The following is a 21,292-nucleotide window of genomic DNA, read 5'->3' as shown; positions in this document are numbered from 1 at the left end:
TCCATTCTGAATTACAGCTGATAGCCATTGTAATGCACTCAACATAAAATATACAAGCACACAAGTTAAAGAATCAAGGGAATCTAAATAAATAGTTTTTACCAAGATCCTCAGTCTTCCATACAACTATCAGGAAAAGCTCATCCTTCTTAGTTTTATTATATACTGACAGAGAAAGTTCAAGGAAAAATACAGGTTCACATTCTAAGGAGCTTACAATACAGATTTACACAGTGGGAACTAGAAGTGAATGTGACAAGGGGTAAACGTAAATAAGTGTCATTCCTTGGGCTTTGACTTCATTTCAGTTAGGAAGTGGGTAAGGGAGTTAACCCAAAGATTTCAGGGAAAACTGACAGAAGAATGAGAGATGGCATTCCTAAAGGTTCCAAAAGGACATTCCAATCATAATGAACACATGTCAAGAGTAGAAAGACTTCAAAGCGGGCAGGAAATTGTCATTTTTAGATCTCTGGGGGTAATATTGCCTCTTAAAACCTGGTGATCAGATTCATACTATGAAGTTTACTATGAATAATAATAGTTATTTTCCCTTTTTAAAAAATAATGTATCTCATCTCTGCTCAACACAAAAATCTTCATCTCCCAAATCCCTTTGTGTTTGCCAGTGAACTTCAAAGTGAAGACAGCTTTCACTTGCATAGCAGTTTGGAAAAGGCAGAGGAGACTTCTGTGATTTTGTTTTCTTCTTACTCTTCTGGCCATATTATAATGCAATAAATAAGTAAGTCTTTTGTACATTCCAGGAGAGTACAACTGGTAACAAGAAAAGAAAAAGCCTTTACTAGCAAACTATGCCAGTATTGCTTCCCGCCTGTAAGTCAAATGAGTTGGATTCTGTTCTTTTATTTAAACCTCTTTCCCTATCTATCACTCTGAGAAGTCCAGGGGAAATTGATTTCAGGAGAAAATGTACAGTTCTCCTCCGTTGTTGCTTGTTTCTTTGAGAATGAACAACTGAAATTCAGTACATGGACTTCATGGTGATGTAGAAATACATCTCCCAAAACCTAGGGCCTATAATGATATTGTATTAACCATTGTTTAACAACTAATTCACCTAAGTTTATTCTCTTCTTAATTTCAAAATAATTATTTGAAAAATAAACTGCCAGTCAATATTGTTATACCTGCAAAATTACACCAGTAAAAATATTAAATCATTTATGTAAATTAATGCCTTAACTTTATTTCACTCAAATATAACAGGATGTCGAATTTCAATTAGTCTTATTTTTGACTCCACATGTTGTTTGTGTATTTTATACACTACTAAATAAAATGTACTTCTTTATAATCACAGAATCACTGAGTTGGAAGATACCTCATGGGCCTTCCAGTCCAACACCCTGCCAAGAAGCAGGAAAACCACATTCAAAGCAAAGGTAAGAAATATCATTGAATGAAAAGCAACCCTCCCCCCGCCCGACAGATGGCAATCCATCCTCTGTTTAAAAGCCTCCAAAGAAGGAGCCTCCACCATACTCCACCACACCACACTTTAAATCAATAATATGTACTAACAGCTATTTCTGAATTCCTTTTGGGCTGAAAAGATGACCATATTATGAGCACACAAATAAAAGTCCAAAATTGATCAGGTATTTATGAAGAATTGTGGAAAGAAGCCTCCAACGAGGGGAGAAGGAGTCAATTTCTTAATAGAAAGTAAACATTTATGTAAATCCCTTTGATTTAGCCAGTCTATCTGAAACTTGGAATTAAGACCTGGTAGAATTCTTACAACACTGGCACTATATTTTAAGTATGAAAAATCACATATGGCACAAGTCTGCAAAAACTAAATTATTTTCCCAATACTGAAGTCATTCACGTTTTCACAGCCTTCATTCGTTTGACACAAAGACAAGGAAATCATTTGTTAAGTGTCAAAAAAGTATGATTAACATTAATTAAGATGGCAAAGCCATGATACTCAGCTATCAACACTCCAATGAATCATAGTAATCTCTTTAACAACACGTAAAATGTTGAAAAAATCACAACACTAACAAATACAGCTGTCCTGAAACTATTCTGATGAAATTCAGTATGAAATGATACCAGCATAATAATTTCCAGAAAACCAACCTCCTATGTGTTAATCCATATTCTGTATACTGTGTAACCATAGGATACTCCTTTTATGACTTATAAATAAGAAATAATCTATATTTTGCATAAAATAGTTCAGAACTACAAAAAGGAGCCCTGGACAGTTTTCAAATAATAACTCATCATGCAATTCTGAAAGTCACTTTCCAAACTAAAGTACTTTTAATAACTTTGTTTTCCATATGGAAAAAGGTCTGTTTTTTTAAAAAAAAAAATACTATACCTAAAATACATATTTACAGTCCAATCACTATAACCACATCCTTCATTTTTATTGATTCTAATAAGATGGAAAATTACTGCAGAGTTAAACTCTCAGATCCTATTTCCAACTAACTATCTAGGGAAAATCAGCCAACTCTGTCTATATCACAAGAAAAAGAAAGGGAATGATGAAGAATATGGAGATAAATTCAATGAAGAAGACAACATGGAGTATTGCCTAAAATTACTGTCATGTGCCTGGAGATTCCTATGCCTGATTGAACTCCAACAGAAAATAGTACATCTTATCAGAAGCTTCTAATGACATCACATTTCAGGTATCTACACTATTTCCAACTTGTTTGTTGGAACTACAAGGTGGCCTGCACCGCATATAGTATACAGGGTGTTTGAACCCATGCCAACATGGCTAACAATCAGAATTACTATGATCATTGTAGCATTGCTTCATAACACTTGAGACCGTTGAGAAAAAGCCCTTTATAACATTAACCAATAGTTTTCTGTATATACACACAGATGAAATTGCCAAAAGACCACAAAGAGGGAAAGGCCAATTACATCTTCTCAGTCTACTTGAGTCAACAATTAACGGCAATTTCATAAAGAGTTGCAGTTATCCTGAACTATGCAAGCAGTTACCAACATCATTGTATGTGCATTAACCTAAAGTAATAGGGATTAAAACCAATTTAGCTTTCATCACTTAGATGACTATTTGACTTCTTTCCTATACCAACATGAATGCTCAATTTTGCTATTAATATTACATTTTTGAGTAGTACATTTTTGAGCAAAGCAAATGTAATTTTATTATATTATTTACTGCCACCTACCATCATACTATAAAAATTAACACTAAATACCAATTTTATTACATAATTTTACACATTTCAAAAGAAACCAATTGATTATATAGCAAATCAGCATCTTTGTCCATGGTAGGACACAAAACAGCTGAGATCAGAGTGCTCCAAGAAAAAATATTTCATTTTCTTTCAGTTCAGTAAAAAAAAAAATGATTGGAAAGCATCTGGGAATCTTGGATGTCAATTTACTGAATGAGACAGAGCAAGAAGGAAAGTGCAATACTGAGGAACTAAGCTTTGGATGCTGTTAAAGAGTGATGTGCCAGCAGGGTACATGGGTAGGAAGGTGGGGGGGGGGGGGGGTTGGAAGCATCTGGTTTGCAACTATCAAAACCCACTTTGTTTCCATCTGCAAACAACAGCATACACTAGATTTTTCATGCATTTTGTGCTGCTATTTTGAATACATACAGAGTTGTGAATTCATTCAAATTACATGTTCAAAAATTATGTTACATTTTATATCTGAGGCATGTAAATGGTCTAGTCTTTTATAGTTATGCCACTTTCCTAAAGAAGATCTGTTCGAGTGAATTCTTATAGAAAAACACAATTTCAGGAAATCATACAGATGACACAGAAAGCAAAAGAAAAAAACATTAAGTAAAAATTCAACAATTTAACATTTTTTAAATATACCCAGGTTTTTGTTCTTTCAAAGAGCTGCCCTGTTCCCAACATAAACGTCTCCCAAGTTCACCTCATGTGGCTCATCAAATTTAAAGTTCGTTCGTTCCTAAAGTGGAATATCAAATAATCATCTTTTAAGATGCCCAAGAATATAACCTAGCAACAGTCAGGATCTCAGGGAAAGTAGGTATGACATTGGTATTCTTTAAATATGTAATGCCTTAGACACAGCTAAGTTCCACCATGCTTCACGTTCTTTCACATGAATTGCCTGATAGCATGCATCTTCTTCAAATAGTTTCCTTTAAAAAAAAGAGAATATATCAAGCAAACAGATGGTGATAATCCTCCTGTTGCTCTGAAGCCCATTCTTTCAACAAACAAGGCAACATCTTCTCTCTCAAATTCATCAGCCTCCCGTCTTTATTATCCAGTGACCTGACAATTAAGCTACTGTTCCTGGCCATGAGCCAACTCAACAGCACTCTTGGACTTAGAAAGATCAGTGGACAGACTTGGTTTTGTTCTATAGTAAGAACTAAACAAAAGCTTTCTTTATAAAATCAGAAGGCTGGGTACCAGAAATCAAATTTTAGAATTTTGAATCCTACTTCGTTTACATATTCGGGTTTTCCTAAATTATTGCTAACAAGAAAATGTGATTTAAAATGAACACTGCTAAAATACTTTCTTCCTTGACAATCAGCACCACTGCCCTCAGCATGAATTGTCCTCGGCATGAACAGCTCTGGCACTCCTTTTTTCATATCTTTCAAGTCCATAAACCAATCATTGATAGCTGTTTGGTAAAAGACAACATGATAAATGGAAAAAAATCCATGAACCTCTGGGTATGCATGGATCTCTAGCTGGATATACTACTTCCCATATCCCATCTTTACTATCTGCATCATCTTCACATAGGAAATCCTCATGTTGAACAATACTTAGCAAAAAGTACTGGGTTTTCCAACCGCAGAAGCTATCTTCCAATGTTGTTAGTGAGGGGACCTTCAAATCGTTTTCACATTATGGCATCCTAAAGCAGATATATCATGGGATTTTCTTTATTTATTCATTCAGAGGTGGCTTACAAATGCTTTTCTCTGAGGTTAAGAGAGTTATTTCCCTAAGGAGATCACTCAATAAGTTTCTATAACTGAGCATGAAGTTGTAGCGATAGATCAGTTCTCCATCTGTACGTCTAGATAGGTCAAAACTAGGCTGCTATCAAAGGCCTATGGGAACCGAAACTTCCTTTTTACAAGATGGTGTGTTATATGCTGTCAAGCTACTAATCGACTTATGGTGGCCCCATTAATTCTATAGGGCTTTCTTAGGCCAGAAATATTCAAGGGATGGTTTTGCCAATTCTTTCCTCTGCAGATTAACTCTGCCCTTGGGGGAAGGGGGAGGGAAAGAGAGAGAGAGAGAGAGAAAGATAGGAAGAGTCCTTGGGATTCCCAGCACCACCTCCTACTTCAGGAAGGTATAAGGTAACCCCTTCCTTTCAGATTACCTGATTTGCTTATTTCTTTGGGATTCCCAGCACCTCCTACTTCAGGAAGTTATAAGGTAACCCCTTCCTTTCCGGTTACCTGACCTGCTTGTTTCATTTCACATGGACATATTGTTACTTTTGAACAAAATGTTTCCTGAAATATGTTGTGGGTTAGGAACCTTATTCTTTCCATGTTATTTCTGCCTTTGACAGCACAATTTCTATTCAGGAACCTGTATATTTTGCTAACTTGGGTGCCAGAATTTGAAGAGTATTCTTAAGAGATAAGAGACCCATCATAGGTGTTCTAGATATATGCTCTTCCTGAACAATTAAAAAAACCTAGAGAGGGATTGGCTGAATGAGTAGAGGGAGTGCTTAATGCAACATTAATACAAGACAGAGTTTCAATTTGCTTGAAGGAAGCTACCTGAACCCATTGTTTTAAAGTATCACCCCTGGATTCTACCACTCTGCATAATTATCAGCCAATATCTAACATTCCACTTTTACACAAGATTCTGGTACATGTATTGGCTTTTCAACTCCAGGGGTCTCTGAATGATATAGATCAAACATGGGAAAACTTCAGCCCTCCAGGTGTTTTGGACTTCAACTCCTAACAGTCAGTGGGAGTTGGAAGTCCAAAACATCTGGAGGGCCGAAGTTTGCCCACGCCTGATATAGATCATCTATGTCAATTTCAATCTGGTTTTGATCTGGGACAGATGGTGTCCGTTAACTTGGTGGATGACCTACACTGGAAACTAGACAGAGGCATTGTGTCCCTGTTGGTTCTGCTAGAACTCTTGGTGGTTTTCAGCATTCTCAATCATGGCATCCTTCTGGTTCACGTTGCTGGGATGAGAGTTGGGATCAGTGCTTTACAGTGGCTTCGCTGCTTCATGGAGGGGCAAACCCAAAAGGTCCTGCTGAGGGACTTTTCCCCTGAAGATGCAGCTTTGCAACCTGCGTGTTTTCCTGGATTCGACTGTGAGTCTAGAAGCCCAGGTTTCAGTAATGGTATGGAGTGCATTTGCATAAAGCCTTTGTGTCAACTGCACCTATTTCTTAAGATATCAGATCTGGTCATGGTGACACATGTCTTGGTCACATCCCAATTGGATTATTGTAATGCACTCTACATGGGGTATGACTGCTGACTGGGGTAGGATACAAGCATCACTCCATTGCTGTAAATTTTGTATCTTGTGGATTTTTAAACAAACTCTTTTTTAATTGCTGTAAATGGCATTGAATCCTAATCTAGGGAAAATGGGATAGAAATAAATGTAATGATAATTGTACAAAATATTTTATTTTTATTTATTTATTTATTTAACTTGTATACCGCTACTCCCAATTTGGCTCGGAGTGGTTTACAAAACCAGATTAAAACAATACAGTTAGCTTTAAAATAACCACAGAAATAACAATAGGCAGCAAGGACAGACATAGCCGGAAAAGAAAGGCTTTACAGGCTTTCCGAAAAGCAAGTAGGTCTCGGATGGTTCGAGTTTCCAAAGTGTTAAGAACCAGGTTAGGAACACATCATGATTTTACTTACTGATTCATTTTTATTTGCTTTTCTCCCAATAACAGTTCTAAATTTAACGCATACTGAACTCTTCTACAATGTAACATCATGAGCAATCAAGTTCTTTGCCCCATGTGGACTCTTATGTAGAGATCCATTGGCGCAGAATGTATTTTAGGACTGAGTATGGTACACGGTTACATGCATTGTTGCTCTCTAATTCTGTAGATGGTGTTCCATAGTAATCTTCAACATTGAAGAAGGAGTGGGAAATCACAGCAAAACTTCAGCATAAATATCCCAAGATACTAGACCTTGTGATAAAAGGGTTACACATGTAATGTAACATTTTAAAATGAGATAGCCTGCTATAGCTTTCTGGCTTACAAAACATAGCAATTTCCTAGAGAGTGTGACTATATTTAATGACAAGGGAGAGACATGAGATATCAAATCTCTGAAAATTTGGAAGCCATGAAAAAAATTCCTGAGGCCTTTTAGGAATTTGGGGGGGGGGGGAGTTAACTTAACATTCTTTATAGATTGAAAGGCAATTTGTTACTTCAGAAACATAAACTGAATTATATGCACAGAATAATGACTTCATACCATTTTGTTTGACATAAAATTATAAATTGAACTGTTAGGTCTTGAACTTCAAGGGACCTCTTTATTAGGAGCAATCAAAAAACCCCACCAAGAAATCATAAACAGAAAATCATTATCATGCATAAGAAAAAAATGTTTCTACATTTCCCTTCCTTTACTTCAAAAAAAGCAATGTTTTAAATGTTAATAAAATGCTTGTTCTCTTCCATTCAGGCACTGATGCCACTAAGATGCATCACAGAGAAGGTTTCTTCTTCTTTTTTTCCCCCTGAGATCTGGAGCTCCCTATCTTACCAGGCCAGTAACAGGGAAAATGCAATCTCCAAATTCTAGAAGATAACACCAAAAGAGCCCCATGATGTTCTGAACTTCATTCTGAGTTACAGTGAGTAATAAGTATTCTGGGACATGACAGGGGAGAATGGGCATTTGCATCACCTCTGCAAATGCAAAGTTGTTGATGTAACAATTCTATTCACATTCATTATCAGCCAATATGGAGCAAGGCTATTCCCACCCCAAACTAAAAAAACCTGACTGATGTCAATGACCTACTTCAGGTTTATAATGAAGGGATTTGCATCCAATACAACATTTTCCTCCTGCAGTTTTATTTACAGTAAATACATCTGCAATATATTTTAAAGGAAGTTTTTAAGACTGTCAGGAGCTGTTGTGATTTAATATGCATTTAATTATGATTAATACTGTTTTGATATTTGTATGTTTTAATTTATGTTACAATGCTTTTTATTGTGAGCCACTTTGAGTTTTCATATGGAGATAAAAAGTGGGATATAAATAAATATAATAATAATAACAACAACAACAACATATTAAAGGCATGCTCTAAAATAACAAGTATGCACAGTAAATGAAAACAGACAGACCTAAAAGAGACCCCTATTTCTTAAAAGCTTGTTATAGACTACTGTAACAGGCTCTACGTGGGCCTGCCCCTGAAGAGTGACAGGAAACTTCAATTACTCCAAAGAGCTGCAGCCAGGATACTCACAGGTGCTGGACCCAAGGAGTGCCCAACTCCTTTGCTATAGCACCTTCACTAGCTGCCAATTTGTTTCTGAGCCCAATTCAAGGTGCTGGTTTTTACCTTTAACGCCCTAAACACTTCAGGTCCAATTTACTTATCTGACCACATCTCCTCATGCTAACCTGCCCTCTCTTTAAAATCATCAGGAGATGCCCTGCTCTCACTTCCACCACCATCCCAAATATGATTGGCAGTGATGAGGGAGAGGGCCTTCTCGGTGGCTGCCCCAAGCTTGTGGAATACCCTCCCCAAGAAATAAAAACAGCTCCCTCCCTTTCTTCTTTTAAGAACCAGTTAAAAACATTTATTTTATTTATTTATTTCGAGTACTACTACCCCGCCCTTCTCAACCCCCGAGGGGGGACTCAGGGCGGCTTACAAAAAGGCACAATTCGATGCTTACACAAATTACACATACGTACAAAACAGCAGTTATAACAATGATCACAGTTAAAAACAGTCGGCATATAATACAATCAATAAAACTAATCTCATGCTCAGCGTTCATCTCTCAGAGTTCCATAATTCCATTCCATTTAGTCAATTCCTGTCCATCCTCAAAGTCCTTTCTTTATCTGCCAGATTGTCCGAATGCCTGGTCCCAAATCCATGTTTTCAATTTTTTCCTAAAGGAAAGGAGGGATGTCGCTGATCTAATTTCCCCAGGGAGTGAATTCCCCTTGGCCACCACCGAGAAGGCCCTGCTCCCCGTCCCTGCTAATCTCACTTGTGATAGAGGCGGGGTCGAGAGCAGGGCCTCCCCAGAAGATCTTAGACTCCGAGGTGGGACGTAGAGGGAGATCCGTTCGGACAGATACACTGGGCCGGAACCATATAGGGTTTTGGAGGTCAAAACCAGCACTTCCTGTTTAGACAGCAAAGAAATTTAGTCAGAAGTGCCATAACGTTACTGACTGGATTGAAGTGCAATATAACTTGTCATGATGCCACATAAATATATATTCTGTTTTTAAATTGTTCATTTTAAGATGCTTTATATTTATATTTTATTGATGGTTTTATTGGTTTGGATATATGTATCTGGATTGTTGTCTCAATGACATTAATATGCTGTAAGCCGCTTTGGGTCTTGTGAGGGAGAAAAGTGGGATATTAAAAAAGATTTATAATTATAATGAGTTGTTCTTGATCAGGTCAGACTATAGTTGGCACTCCACATGTATGGATTCAACAAGCTATGGTAAGAAAATATGGGGGGAAAAAATCCCCAAAGCAAACCTTGATTTTGCCATTTTATATAAGGAACATCATTTTACTGCACTCATATATAATGGGAATTGGGCATCCACTGAGTGCAATGGGGAACATCTTGGAATCATACCTTAGTTGACACTTCGGTCCCACTGAATTGGTCCATGCAACTCAGTATTATCTACTCAGTATTATCTACTGAGTTGGATTCAAATTGCAGGAAAGGAGATTCCACCTATACATGAAGAAGAACTTCCTGACAATTAGAGCTGTTCAGCAGTAGAATATGCTGCCTTGGAGTATGGTGGAGTCTCCTTCTCTGGAGGCTTGTAAGCAGCAGCTGGATGACTCTCTGTCAGAGGTTCTTTGATTTTGTGTTCCTGCAAGGCAGATTGGAGTTGGACTGGATGGCCCTTGCAGCCTCTTTCAATTCTATGATTCTACGACAGCTATATGTCTGAGGGTGAGTGTGTCAGTCTCAAAGAGACTGAGCTTACTCAACACCTGTTATCTGAGCATTTTAACTAACAATGCAAGCAGCTCTTACTCAGGACTTTAATTTTTATTCCATGGGTGCTCTGCATATCTCTGCTTAGCTAGTGACACAAATCCTCTGCTTAGTTCAGAGAACAAATGGGACTAGCATAGACAATTAGACATCTGGTCCACAAAAGGTCAGCTTCCCACTTAATGCCATTTAAGTCCCAAGTCTGGGCAGGGTGGCAACTGTGGTTATTAAAACTATATTTTATTGCAATGGTACCTTAACTTTACAAGTCAAGACCCTGATACTCTAGGCAATGCAGTGATATATAACAAGGATGTTCTCTGCCAAGTCAAGCTTAGAATTACTATAAACAAAGGGCATACAGAAACAGTAGGATATAGAAACTAAATCATGGGAAAACAATTACACAACATTCAACTGTGGAAAAAACCCAATTCCAGCTTCTATATGGATGCCATTACACTAAAGCAAGTTCTTAAAGCATGTTGTCTCCCAGCCTGAGCCATAGACTAGGGCAAGGGGGAGGAATAGGAAGAATTTCTGGCAATTCAATGTGAGTGAGCAAGCACCACTGGATAATTTTATTGCTATCAACCCACCTGGAAAAGCCTAAAAGCGTTTTTGTTTACTGCTGTAAAGAACAGGAAGCCAACAGAGAATTTGCTGAAGGTCATATTGTATGGTTAGAACAAAAGCTTTAGGAAGAGCATTGAAAAGGATGAAGTCCAGCAATGTCAAAGATAATTATGTTGAGCAACTATTCCATCAAAGATAACTTGTAACTAATAAAAACAATCACAAGTGGGGATCTGTCACTTTTAAGTAGCTACTGGAAACAATTTCTGCTCACAGTGGAAGCACAAGGGCCAGTCTTTAACCAAGCAGAATACTACCAACGTGTAGAATAACAGACAAAAGTGTCTGTAATCTTGAGCAAAATCACAATACTGTATTGACGCTTATTATGTATAAACCATTGATCTTGGTTTGAAATAAATGGTGATTTCTATATACACCAAATTCATAACCTACAATTTGAATATGGGTTGTTTTAGCAGTTTTAAACTATGGTTCCCAGTTTGCACACAGTAACATGCCAAGAACCATGGCTTACTCTAGCCACAATCACATATATCCATTCCCAGAGGAATATTAAAACAAAACCACTATGCAATCACAAATATGATAACCTGCCTCATGAAAATGGATCAGAGGGTATGAAGACAGAAATATTTCATGGAGTGAAGGGTGAAGAGAAAAATGTTGGACATTTTTAAAAGTCTCTCCTCCCTATCATAAGGTGCTCTGAGATAAGCCACTCCTCCCTCTATGGCTGCAGTTTGTCAAATGCAAACAAACATTGGTCCCAGAGTGTGATAGAAAAGGCAATAGAGATTTGGTACCAAATTTTTACCACATGATTAAAGGATGTTGGCAGAAGAAGATATGATAATATGCCTATAACTGGAAAATAGAACAATGTCGTGTATGAATGCATTCAACTTGAAGGCGAAATGGCAACCCTATGAATTTCATAGCGTTTTCATAGGCAAATAATAGGAAATGGTTTTGCCACTTCTTCCCTCTGAAATCTAGCCTACAGAATGCGGTTTTTGATGGCAGTCTCACATCCAAATACTAACTAGAGCTGACACTGCTTAACTTCCAAAGTGAGACAAGATCAGCTTTTAGAATACATGGCATAAAAAGGTGAAATGAGTTCAACTCCAGTTAAGATTCATATCTGCTGTGCAACTTTATCCCCCCCCCCCCCACAAAACAAACCCACACAATCTTTCATGGTTTTTTATGAGAATTAGAAGGAAATGACACCAATTGTTTTGTTTCTAAGTAATCTATTAAAATCAGAACAGCTGCTTCATCACACTAGAGAATGAATCCACTTTAAATCCAGTTTCTGCCTTCTGCAGAATTCTGGGGACTGTAGTTTAGTGAGGCTCTTAAAGGCTCCTCGATAAACTACAAATCCCAGAATTCTGTAGGAGGCAGCAACCAGATTTAAAGTGAATTCATTCTCTAGTGTGATGAGGTCACAAGTCATAATGAAATATATCCCTATTTCATTTTAGCCTCACAGAACTGATAGGTTTGACACAAAAGAGCAAAAACTCTGCTTAGCGAAGCTAACAGGTACAACAGATTGAATCAGTTGGCCCAAGTTCTTAATCTGATCTATAAATATACTGCTTCAACTAGTTATATGATTTTAATATCACATTAGCCTTGTTTTATAAATTAACTTTTATGTTGCTGTACTTTGTTATTTATGTTGGCAAATTTGAATGCCATTTGGTGGATGGATAGAATGCAAAACTGAACCAGAAAACATTTATACATACATAGTAGACAGAAGCCAAAAGCATGTATAAATATGTCCATTTGTGCAACTGAACTTTCACACACACACACCCCAACTCCATACTGCCTGCTCCCTTAAACTGTGCTCCAGATGATTCTCCATCTCCAGATTTTGGGGGAGCACACACGAGTTGCCAGGATGAAATATGGTGTTTCTCTCCTGGAAGCATAGATATACTTGCATTGTGAGAGATAAGCCCTTGCTGCTGGGATCCACATCACTTTACAACACAAGCAACCTAAAGGAACGTTTTTGGACGACTATACTGTACAGAATGAAAACCAACTCATTCTGGACACTGAAAATGGGCTGATATAACCGGTTCTCTTTGGCTTCATTTCCTACCTTTAGATCCATATAGCTGGCATCCTATTCAAGAATTACAATATCATGAGCTGACATCATAATTACTGTATCTACGTGCCAATAAGTTGATCTCATGGATAAGTCAAGGGCAGGTTTTGGGCTCAAAATGATTGAATATGCTATGCCCTTTGGATAGATCAAGGGTAAAACTTAGAGGCATATAACAAAACTTTTCCTCTCTTTTTAAAATGCACAAAGGAAATATACTTATCAAGAGCTAAAGAGAAGAGAAGACTCAATTTAATTTTTCTCTCTTTCTCTCTATGTATATGTGTGTGTTCGTTTGTTGCAATGACCACAGAAGCTATGTCCTTGCTGCATCTCTCTCACTAATGACAGAGGCCTGGATTCATCAATTCATTCTCAACCCTAAGGTATCATCACACTGAAAAGTGAATGGCTTCAAGGTAGGTTTTGGTGGTATCATGAGTCTTGGCCAGATTGCAATAGCTTCATCTCCTACTGCAGGATCTTGACCTATTTCTTTAATGTAACCCCTCATCTCACTCCTCCCCCCCTGTGACTTCTACTTTCATCAATTCCATTTCGGTTCTCTGTGGAGTAAGATGCTATGGATTAAGTACCATATTGAAGAACTGTAGCACAGTTTTAGAATCATCACTCTGCACCGGAATTTTCCTATTTCATCTTATGCTTTCCACTATCTAATCTCTTTTTTATTATCTTGAGAGAAATGGAATATACTCCTGAGAGTTCTCCCTCTCAACTCCCAATTTCATTTGTTTTCTTCTGGCAAAAGGGTGGCCACATCTCCTTTTTTCCCCTCTGCCAGCTTCTGCATTTCTTCTAGAAGTTGCATCATATCTACACTATAATGTTCCTACAAAGCAACCTTACCAAATTTAAATCCTAGACTTCCTCCTCTTGTATGGTGAGCCAAGATGGAGTTTGCGACAAGAATAACACTCTCAGTCTGGGACCATTTTTCTAGTCATATCTATGCAATATAGTAACAATTTCTATTGATTCAAAATGTCATTTGGATTGCATTCAAAACTGAAAAGGACCAAATATTATACATTCTCCCTGAACTGCATTCCTTACAAGAGCTGAAGTGCTGCCACTTCACAGTAAATCAACAGATATCCTAGGACTGTCCCAGTGCTATTTTCCATATAAACTATCTAAAATAATACTCTGAAAAACAGAATTGGCTCCTGATTTATTTTATCCTAGTTTCCAAAGGTTCTCCTGATTGTCAAATGAGACTTTGGGGGGGGGGGGGCAGAAACCACCATAATAAAGCAAGAACAGAAAAAGTCCAACTATGTGGAAAGCTCCTAGTCAAGGAAACCCTAGGTTCAAGTTACAGACACTAAAGCAGCCTGAGTGCTGTGAACATTTGTGAGTATCCTACCTCATTCTGCAACTCATCACCGCTTTTATTTGAAGCAAGCATCTCATACAATGTACAGCAAAGATGTTCCAGTGTCGGCCCACCATGAGTTCCCTTTTGCGATTCATTCAGGTATTTTCCAACCTCACACCACAGAAATGAATCATCCACTTTCTCCGAAGAGGTGAGCTCAGCATCTTCATCATAGCAATTTGGGAACTGATCCAAATGGTCATTCAGCAATTTCTTGTAATCCAAGCTTATAGCGTTCTGCTCTTCCATGTCACCATTTATTGGCAGTTCTTCAAAGCAATCTAAGTCATGCATGTCAAACGAAAATGCTATGTTTTGACCAAAGGCCACTTTCCTGTCACTACTCTGCTGTTCTGGCGTTTGCAGAAGAGCAGAGAGCTGTTCTTCAGTAAAGTGAGAAACAATCCGGGCAGTAGCATTGCAGGCTGCGGTTGCAGAGGACGATGGAAAGGGCCCAAACATCTGTTTGATTGCTTTGGTCTCATTGTGGCCAACAGATTCCTTTGTGTGAAATATTTTAAAAAGAAAAACAGCACCACTTTCAATTGCTTCTTGTCCATTCTCAGATCCCACTGTGCATGAAACAAAATGAGAGAAGATGACAACTCAGGATTTTAAGCAACTTCCCTTATCTTCAGTAAACAGGTATTCTAGATAGGCATTTGATTCACCTATTGATACTAGAAACATATGTGAATCTGGTAAGCCATTAAAGCAGAGGTCAGGAAACTGTGACTCTCTGGTTGCAACTGGACTTCAATTCCCATCAGTCTTAGAGAATGCAATTATTATTCATTAGAAGACTAGAAGTTCACCAATGTGCAGAGGAGCAAATGTTCGCTAACCCAAAATTAAACAAACACAAGCCAAGAACTAAACCTTAAGAATAACCTGTCTCTAAAAACTGCAATAAAATGAAGACATTTACTTTCTTTCTTTAGATCTACACATGCTTCTGCTAAAGGAATCGAATTATGAGAGACAAGAGCATATGGCAGTGATTTATCATGTTGCACTTCTCTTTAACTGAATACAATGAACCAAGACATACTCTTCTCCTTAGTATGCTAGAGAATATAGCTGGGGACTTCCAAAAAAGACACTGATATTTCCCTTCAGTTCTCAAATTTCTAGCATTAGAAAGTTGGGCAGTCTAATTCGTGTGCATCTAGAACTCTAATATTTGTGAGTGCTCATTTTCCCTTTGCAGTGTTGCCTGCTCTCTTTTTTTTGAATGCCTAAATTACATTTCTAAGTTTTTCCTTGAAATTTTAAGTTATTGTCATAAGAGTAAATACCCTAAAAGCAGGAGATCCTATCTGAACTTGAAATCGAACAAGAGGCTAGTACTTAGATAGAAGACCACAAATGCTATAGAATAGCTTTCAGAGGAAGGAACTGGACTAGCATTCCTTGCCTAAGAAAGACCTATGAAATTCACAGGGGCACAAGCGAATAGGTGACTTGAAGGCATATACATATATAAAGTAGAAGTGTGGCGAGGGAAGGAAAATTTAATCAGGGGCAATTCTTTTTGAGGCAGCCCTCATTTTGCCTCCCCAAACCCAGATATTAAACTGTATATCACATTTCTACTTGTATACTCCATTCTTTACATGGTGGTACAGGATACACTGAAGTCTTTCTAAATGCTTCAGATAAATCTTTCTTTTCTCATACACTACACACAAGCAGTTTCTGACTTGCTCTCCCTTTCAGTTAGTATTTCCCTGCAGCTCAAGACACAACACAAGAATTTAACAATTTAGCTTCCTCTTCCTTCTTAGGAACGTTTTCCTCATGCAAATAGCTTTGGATAGCTACTTCAGTAAATTTCAGCCACCTAGTCCTCCTTCCTACTCAGCTTTACTCAGTTGAAGGCCAGGTGTTTTTGGCCTTCAACTCCCAGAAACCCTAACAGCTGGTAAACTGGCTGGGATTTCTGGGAGTTGTAGGCCAAAAACATCTGGGGACCCCAGGTTGAGAACCAGTGCCTTAGAGCATTTCCAGCATGTGTCATCACATGTCTAGAAGTACATTCAAATCTCTTCCTTCCCTGAAAGTATGATATAGTATTGTTCAAATTTTGGATCATTTAATTTACTATCACATGGTGTATAACATAGGGAGAACATTAACCTTTTTGAAAAAAGATGAACTAGAATGCTAGACAGCCAGACAAGAGTGTATATTTTATGTTCATTTGTTTTTCACAAAATTAATCTATAACAGTTCTTCTTCAACCTTCCACAAAAATTAAGCCAGTTCCGAATTACAACTTACCTATTTGTTTGGCAGATTGTAGTAGTGTCTTTAAATCTTTTTGTAGAGACTCTTGGGTTTCCTTGACTGAAATTTCATCAATAAATTGAACTAATCTCTTCCAGACAAAATCAGAATCTGATTGTTCTTCTTGTAATTTGGATCTTTTATCCTGGACAAACATTGTAAATAGTCAGAAATGCAATAAAAAGAAAATATGAATGTTCTAAAACATCACAGAATTTTATCTATTACCTGTTATGCTTCCTAGTATTTTTTTACTGTGTTAAAATGGGGGCAATGAGCATTTGAAATGTTTACTTGCAGTTGAAACCTAAAAATAAACTGATTGTATTTTTATTCAACAAAATACATAGATTTCACCAGATTCAGTTGCCAATTTCAAATAATTAATTCTATCAGAGGTTGCAGCTCCTGATGCTGCAGTCTTGTGGAAATGAAACTCAGCAGAATGCACTAAGCAAAAGTGGAGGGAACCACTTTTGGTTTGTTGAAACAGAACAGCCACTAAAAAAAGGATTTGGGAAGCATGATTCTACTCTAAATTAAAACACCTATCCAAGTGCCCCTGTTTCACCATTGCTCCACCACAATTCGGAAGTAGCTCCAAGTCTACGAAAACATCCAAGGGCAATATGCATCATGAGACTGCATACACTCAATTTCTGGTTTACAACTAAGAAAGTTTCATAAGAAAATGCCTTTAAACTCATTTATTTTTGCAACAAAATGTACTTGTGTCCTTTAACTTTCACAACACATTCATGAAAATATGTGTAGCAGGACAAATTAAATATTGATGAGAGAAAGCAGCTTTACAAATAAAATGAGTGAGAAAAATGAGGGACCAGCATACATGCCTACTCAGAAGAAAGATGTTGTTAGAGCAATAAAACTTATTCTAAATTGAAGAACAGATAGACTTACAGTTTCAAGTTGCTTAACGTGTTGCTATCACTATGTAACAGAAATGATTTGGAAAAGCCCAAAATCTGTGAAATATCTTCTGTTGTGTAACATGACACAATAACTCTCCTTAGAGAAAAAGTACTGCAACGTGTACTAAAACATGATGTTGGTACTAATTAAAACAACTGAGTTTGGCCATAAAGAAGGTCATCTAAAATTTCATATATAACCATCTTTCTCAGAACTCTTATGCACTGCAACAATTATCAGAAATTGTTAGCTATCTTCTATTTAAATATGCTATCCAAATCCTTTCAGAAGAAAGTGAAATACAGCATTTTGGTTATTCTATATAATTTACTAATCATATTTTCCCCGGTTCCACATTTCAATGGTGATTTCTTTTAAAATCATCCTACCCTTCTCCTGCAATGTCATCTGTCAATCCACAAGTCAAAGACCTTGCTTGGAATTCTTTCAATTGTTCATAAGCATGAAATGAGTCAGAGACACAGGATTTTAATAACATACAAATGTAATAATGTAAGTCCACTCACCTTATTACCTTTACTATCTTTGTTCTACACCACTATGAATAAAAGGCATTACAATGGCAGCTAAAAGAACTGTACATCCAGATTAAACATAACTAGTACTGCAAAGTTTTTTTCTGACATCCATCAAGAATTTATTTAAGAAAAATGCATTAAAGTGCTGTACAAAATGTTCCTCCAATTTATGCTATATTAGTTGTTGCTGATGCTTGTTTCAAAGAATGGATTCTCTTTTAATGGTTCATTTAGTTGTATAAGTGCACTATTTCAGATGACATGGGAAGAAAGGGCCAAATTGCTCTTCTAGTTATAGTGATGAAAAACTGGAATAAAAGGAAATCCAGAAGTGTTACTCTGGGCTTATACTGACATAATGAAAATCAGGATCTGCCTGAAGTGCTTGGGTAGACGTAGGCGTAGGTGGCATCTCAGTATCAAATTGCCAGATAGCAATTTGTTTCTCAATTTACTGTGAAGAAAAAGACTGGATTGACTGGCAATGACTTTGGGGAAAAAACTAGTAGCATTATTTATGCTACTTTGCCTTTGTTTCAGGAGTGTCTTCTACCCATTAAATATGTTAGTTTTTCTGTACCAAGAGTCTAGTAGCTCAATCTCCATTCCCATTTTAGAAAGCAAAAAACTATTTTAAAAAACACTTGTAATCCCCAAGACAGTAATTACATCACATGCAATGAAGTGAAGAATTGATCTACCAATAATCAAACTTATGTCAGCTACTTGTGGTGAAACAGAAGGTAATATCATTCACAGAATATTGATAATGTAGTAACCAATTCTGTACAGTTATTTGGATAAATATTCACAGGCTGTAATCCACAGAATGTTACTTTCTGGTGTCCCACTACAGTCAGCAAGGGTTAACCAGAAGATGCATTACTTTTTTTCTAAAGTTATAGATTTTGTACAAGCATCCCAAATGTCAGCTTTATGTAAAAGAAGAAGAAGAAGAAAAATATTCTAATATTGCTATCTGTGACTGTTTGTTAATAAAAATAATTGAACATTTTATGTAAACCAAGACATTAAAATATTTCTCCAATATTCAAGTTTCATCCAGATAAGTTACCGTTAAATCAGCAGATTCTTCACTATAATCATCTTGTTTAGTGACATTTGAAAAGGAGCGCAGTGCTCCTGTTAGTCGAGGAAGGGCCATTTATTACCCATTCAGCGATCCATGTGATGACAAACTACATTCATCTTCAATATGTAATCTCCTAAAAAGATCAACAAAACCAGAATTAAACTTTGCCAGTACCTCAGCAACATTTCAGATAAAGATAAGGATTTTAATCAATGGATAGATAAACCTAGTGAAAGTTCTACCTATAGAAGATCAACTAAAATAAATGGTACTAAGATAGCACTAGCAACTTGCATTCATTTCAGTACTCTATTTTAGGTAAGGCTAATATTGGATTTAGCCCAAATGTGCTGTTTTTCAGTGTGAGGCAATACAAGGAACATGTCAGTCATGAAAGCACTGGGAATCCGTATTTGTCACATCAAACAAAGCTGGTATGATTTACCACCTCAAACACAGATGAGGCACAGTTTAGTTATCGTCCTCTTTCCAACATAATTATAAATGGGCAAAAATATTATTTTAAATTATTTTTAATGACTGAGGAATATGCATTGCATTTTCTAGGCATGAGAAAGAACCAAGTCTTGGATAACAACAGTTTTTAATACTGCCACATCAATACAGTTATGACAATGTCCATTTTTAAGATGAACATTAAAATAACCAATATTTGCTTTTAAGAACACAATTTCTTTTAAAAAATCACACAAACCTTTTACCATATTTCTTTAAGTATTTATCACATAAGGCTACCAGGGCCCTCAAATCAACCCTCAAGAGATAAAAACAGATCCAATTAGTTCAGATGTCTCCTCTGAACAATGCAATGCAATCAAGCTTGAGTTCACACACTCGCTTCTCTCATTCACCTATGAATATAAGAAAATATAAAGTTTCCTTTTGTGATGTGAACATTTCTCATTTGAATAACTATCACAAACTCAGATCTAAAATCATTGTTATTCCAGTTTGCTACAGCATTTACTATCCAAGATACAGTTTCTCATACTGAAACACAATAGGACTCAGTGGTTTATTCCAACTGGAAAAGAATGTTACGTTTCTCCTCCTGTACATGCAAGCCAAAGGGAGACAAAGTGCCCCCAATGCTTAAAACAGCACTTCCTTTTCAAAAAAGAAGAAAACAAATGGTTTCATGTGACATTAATTAAGCACCCTATTTGCTCATACGTTCCTTTGAGCATCAGGTTTGCCAATAAATTATCGAAAAATAATCCATACTTTACCTAACAAAACTCTGCTACTTGTATGTAAACACAGGAGTTAAATACGAGTCTAGAGCCCTGATCATGACCATTTGAAAACTGTTCTCCTTCTGCCTGTGCATAGATAAGCTTGTAAGGATAACTTGCAAAAACCTTCTCTGGTGAACCAAAACCAGAGATCTGTTAAATAAAAGGGAGAGACTACTAGACTAGGGAGGAGGTAAAGACCAACAAATTTAGGATTTTGGGAGAGGGGAAAGGGAGAGATCTGCAGGTTTAGGCAGCACTTTCTCCGCATTTCCAATGGCTTCTGGTAGGTAGAAGAGACTTTTCCAATGTTGTTCACCCAGCTTGTAGGAAATCCAACATTTCTTCCTCAGACACTTAAAAAGTAGCATAAAAGAAGACTCAAATGCAACTGGCCTTTCTCCATGTGGACAGGATGGCAACAAAAAGATCAAACAGGATAGAATTTAGATTAATTTGGATTCTATTGTTCTGCCAGCACTGAAAACCCACAGCACTTTGCCCTGTAAGTATGCACACATGTATCATAAATATTCCTGTATTGTGAAATAAAGGTCTCATTCCTGGTGTGCTGTTTTTTTTCCTTTTTTAAAGACTTGAGGCTTATGGAATATTTGATGATAATATTGTACATTCCAAATAAAAATTAAGACTCAAGTGTTCAAGAGATATACATATAAAGATCTTTTACAATACGATCCGTAATGGGGTAATGGTGGTGGGAGCACTTCTCATCTCTGCCTCTTATTCTTCTTCTTTTTCTTCTTA

General features: G+C 37.0%; 1 protein-coding gene across 1 annotated transcript in view; it reads right to left on the bottom strand.

The window, feature by feature from the left end:
• ASCC3 (activating signal cointegrator 1 complex subunit 3) overlaps positions 1–21,292 on the bottom strand; it is a 254,794-nt gene that overhangs the window by 229,689 nt on the left and 3,813 nt on the right. Inside the window, exons 2-4 of the mRNA XM_060753089.2 lie at positions 19,251–19,401; positions 16,698–16,848; positions 14,403–14,986 (exon numbers count right to left, since the gene is read on the bottom strand). Of these exons, the coding sequence (XP_060609072.2) occupies positions 14,403–14,986; positions 16,698–16,848; positions 19,251–19,340 (825 nt within the window). The 5' untranslated portion in view covers positions 19,341–19,401. The remainder of the gene's footprint in view (positions 1–14,402; positions 14,987–16,697; positions 16,849–19,250; positions 19,402–21,292) is intronic.

The sequence above is a fragment of the Anolis sagrei genome, chromosome 1, assembly GCF_037176765.1.
Source record: "Anolis sagrei isolate rAnoSag1 chromosome 1, rAnoSag1.mat, whole genome shotgun sequence".
Classification (NCBI taxonomy): Eukaryota; Metazoa; Chordata; class Lepidosauria; order Squamata; family Dactyloidae; genus Anolis; species Anolis sagrei.
The sequence above is the reverse complement of the archived record's forward strand: the minus strand, read 5'-3'. Positions and strand labels throughout refer to the sequence as shown.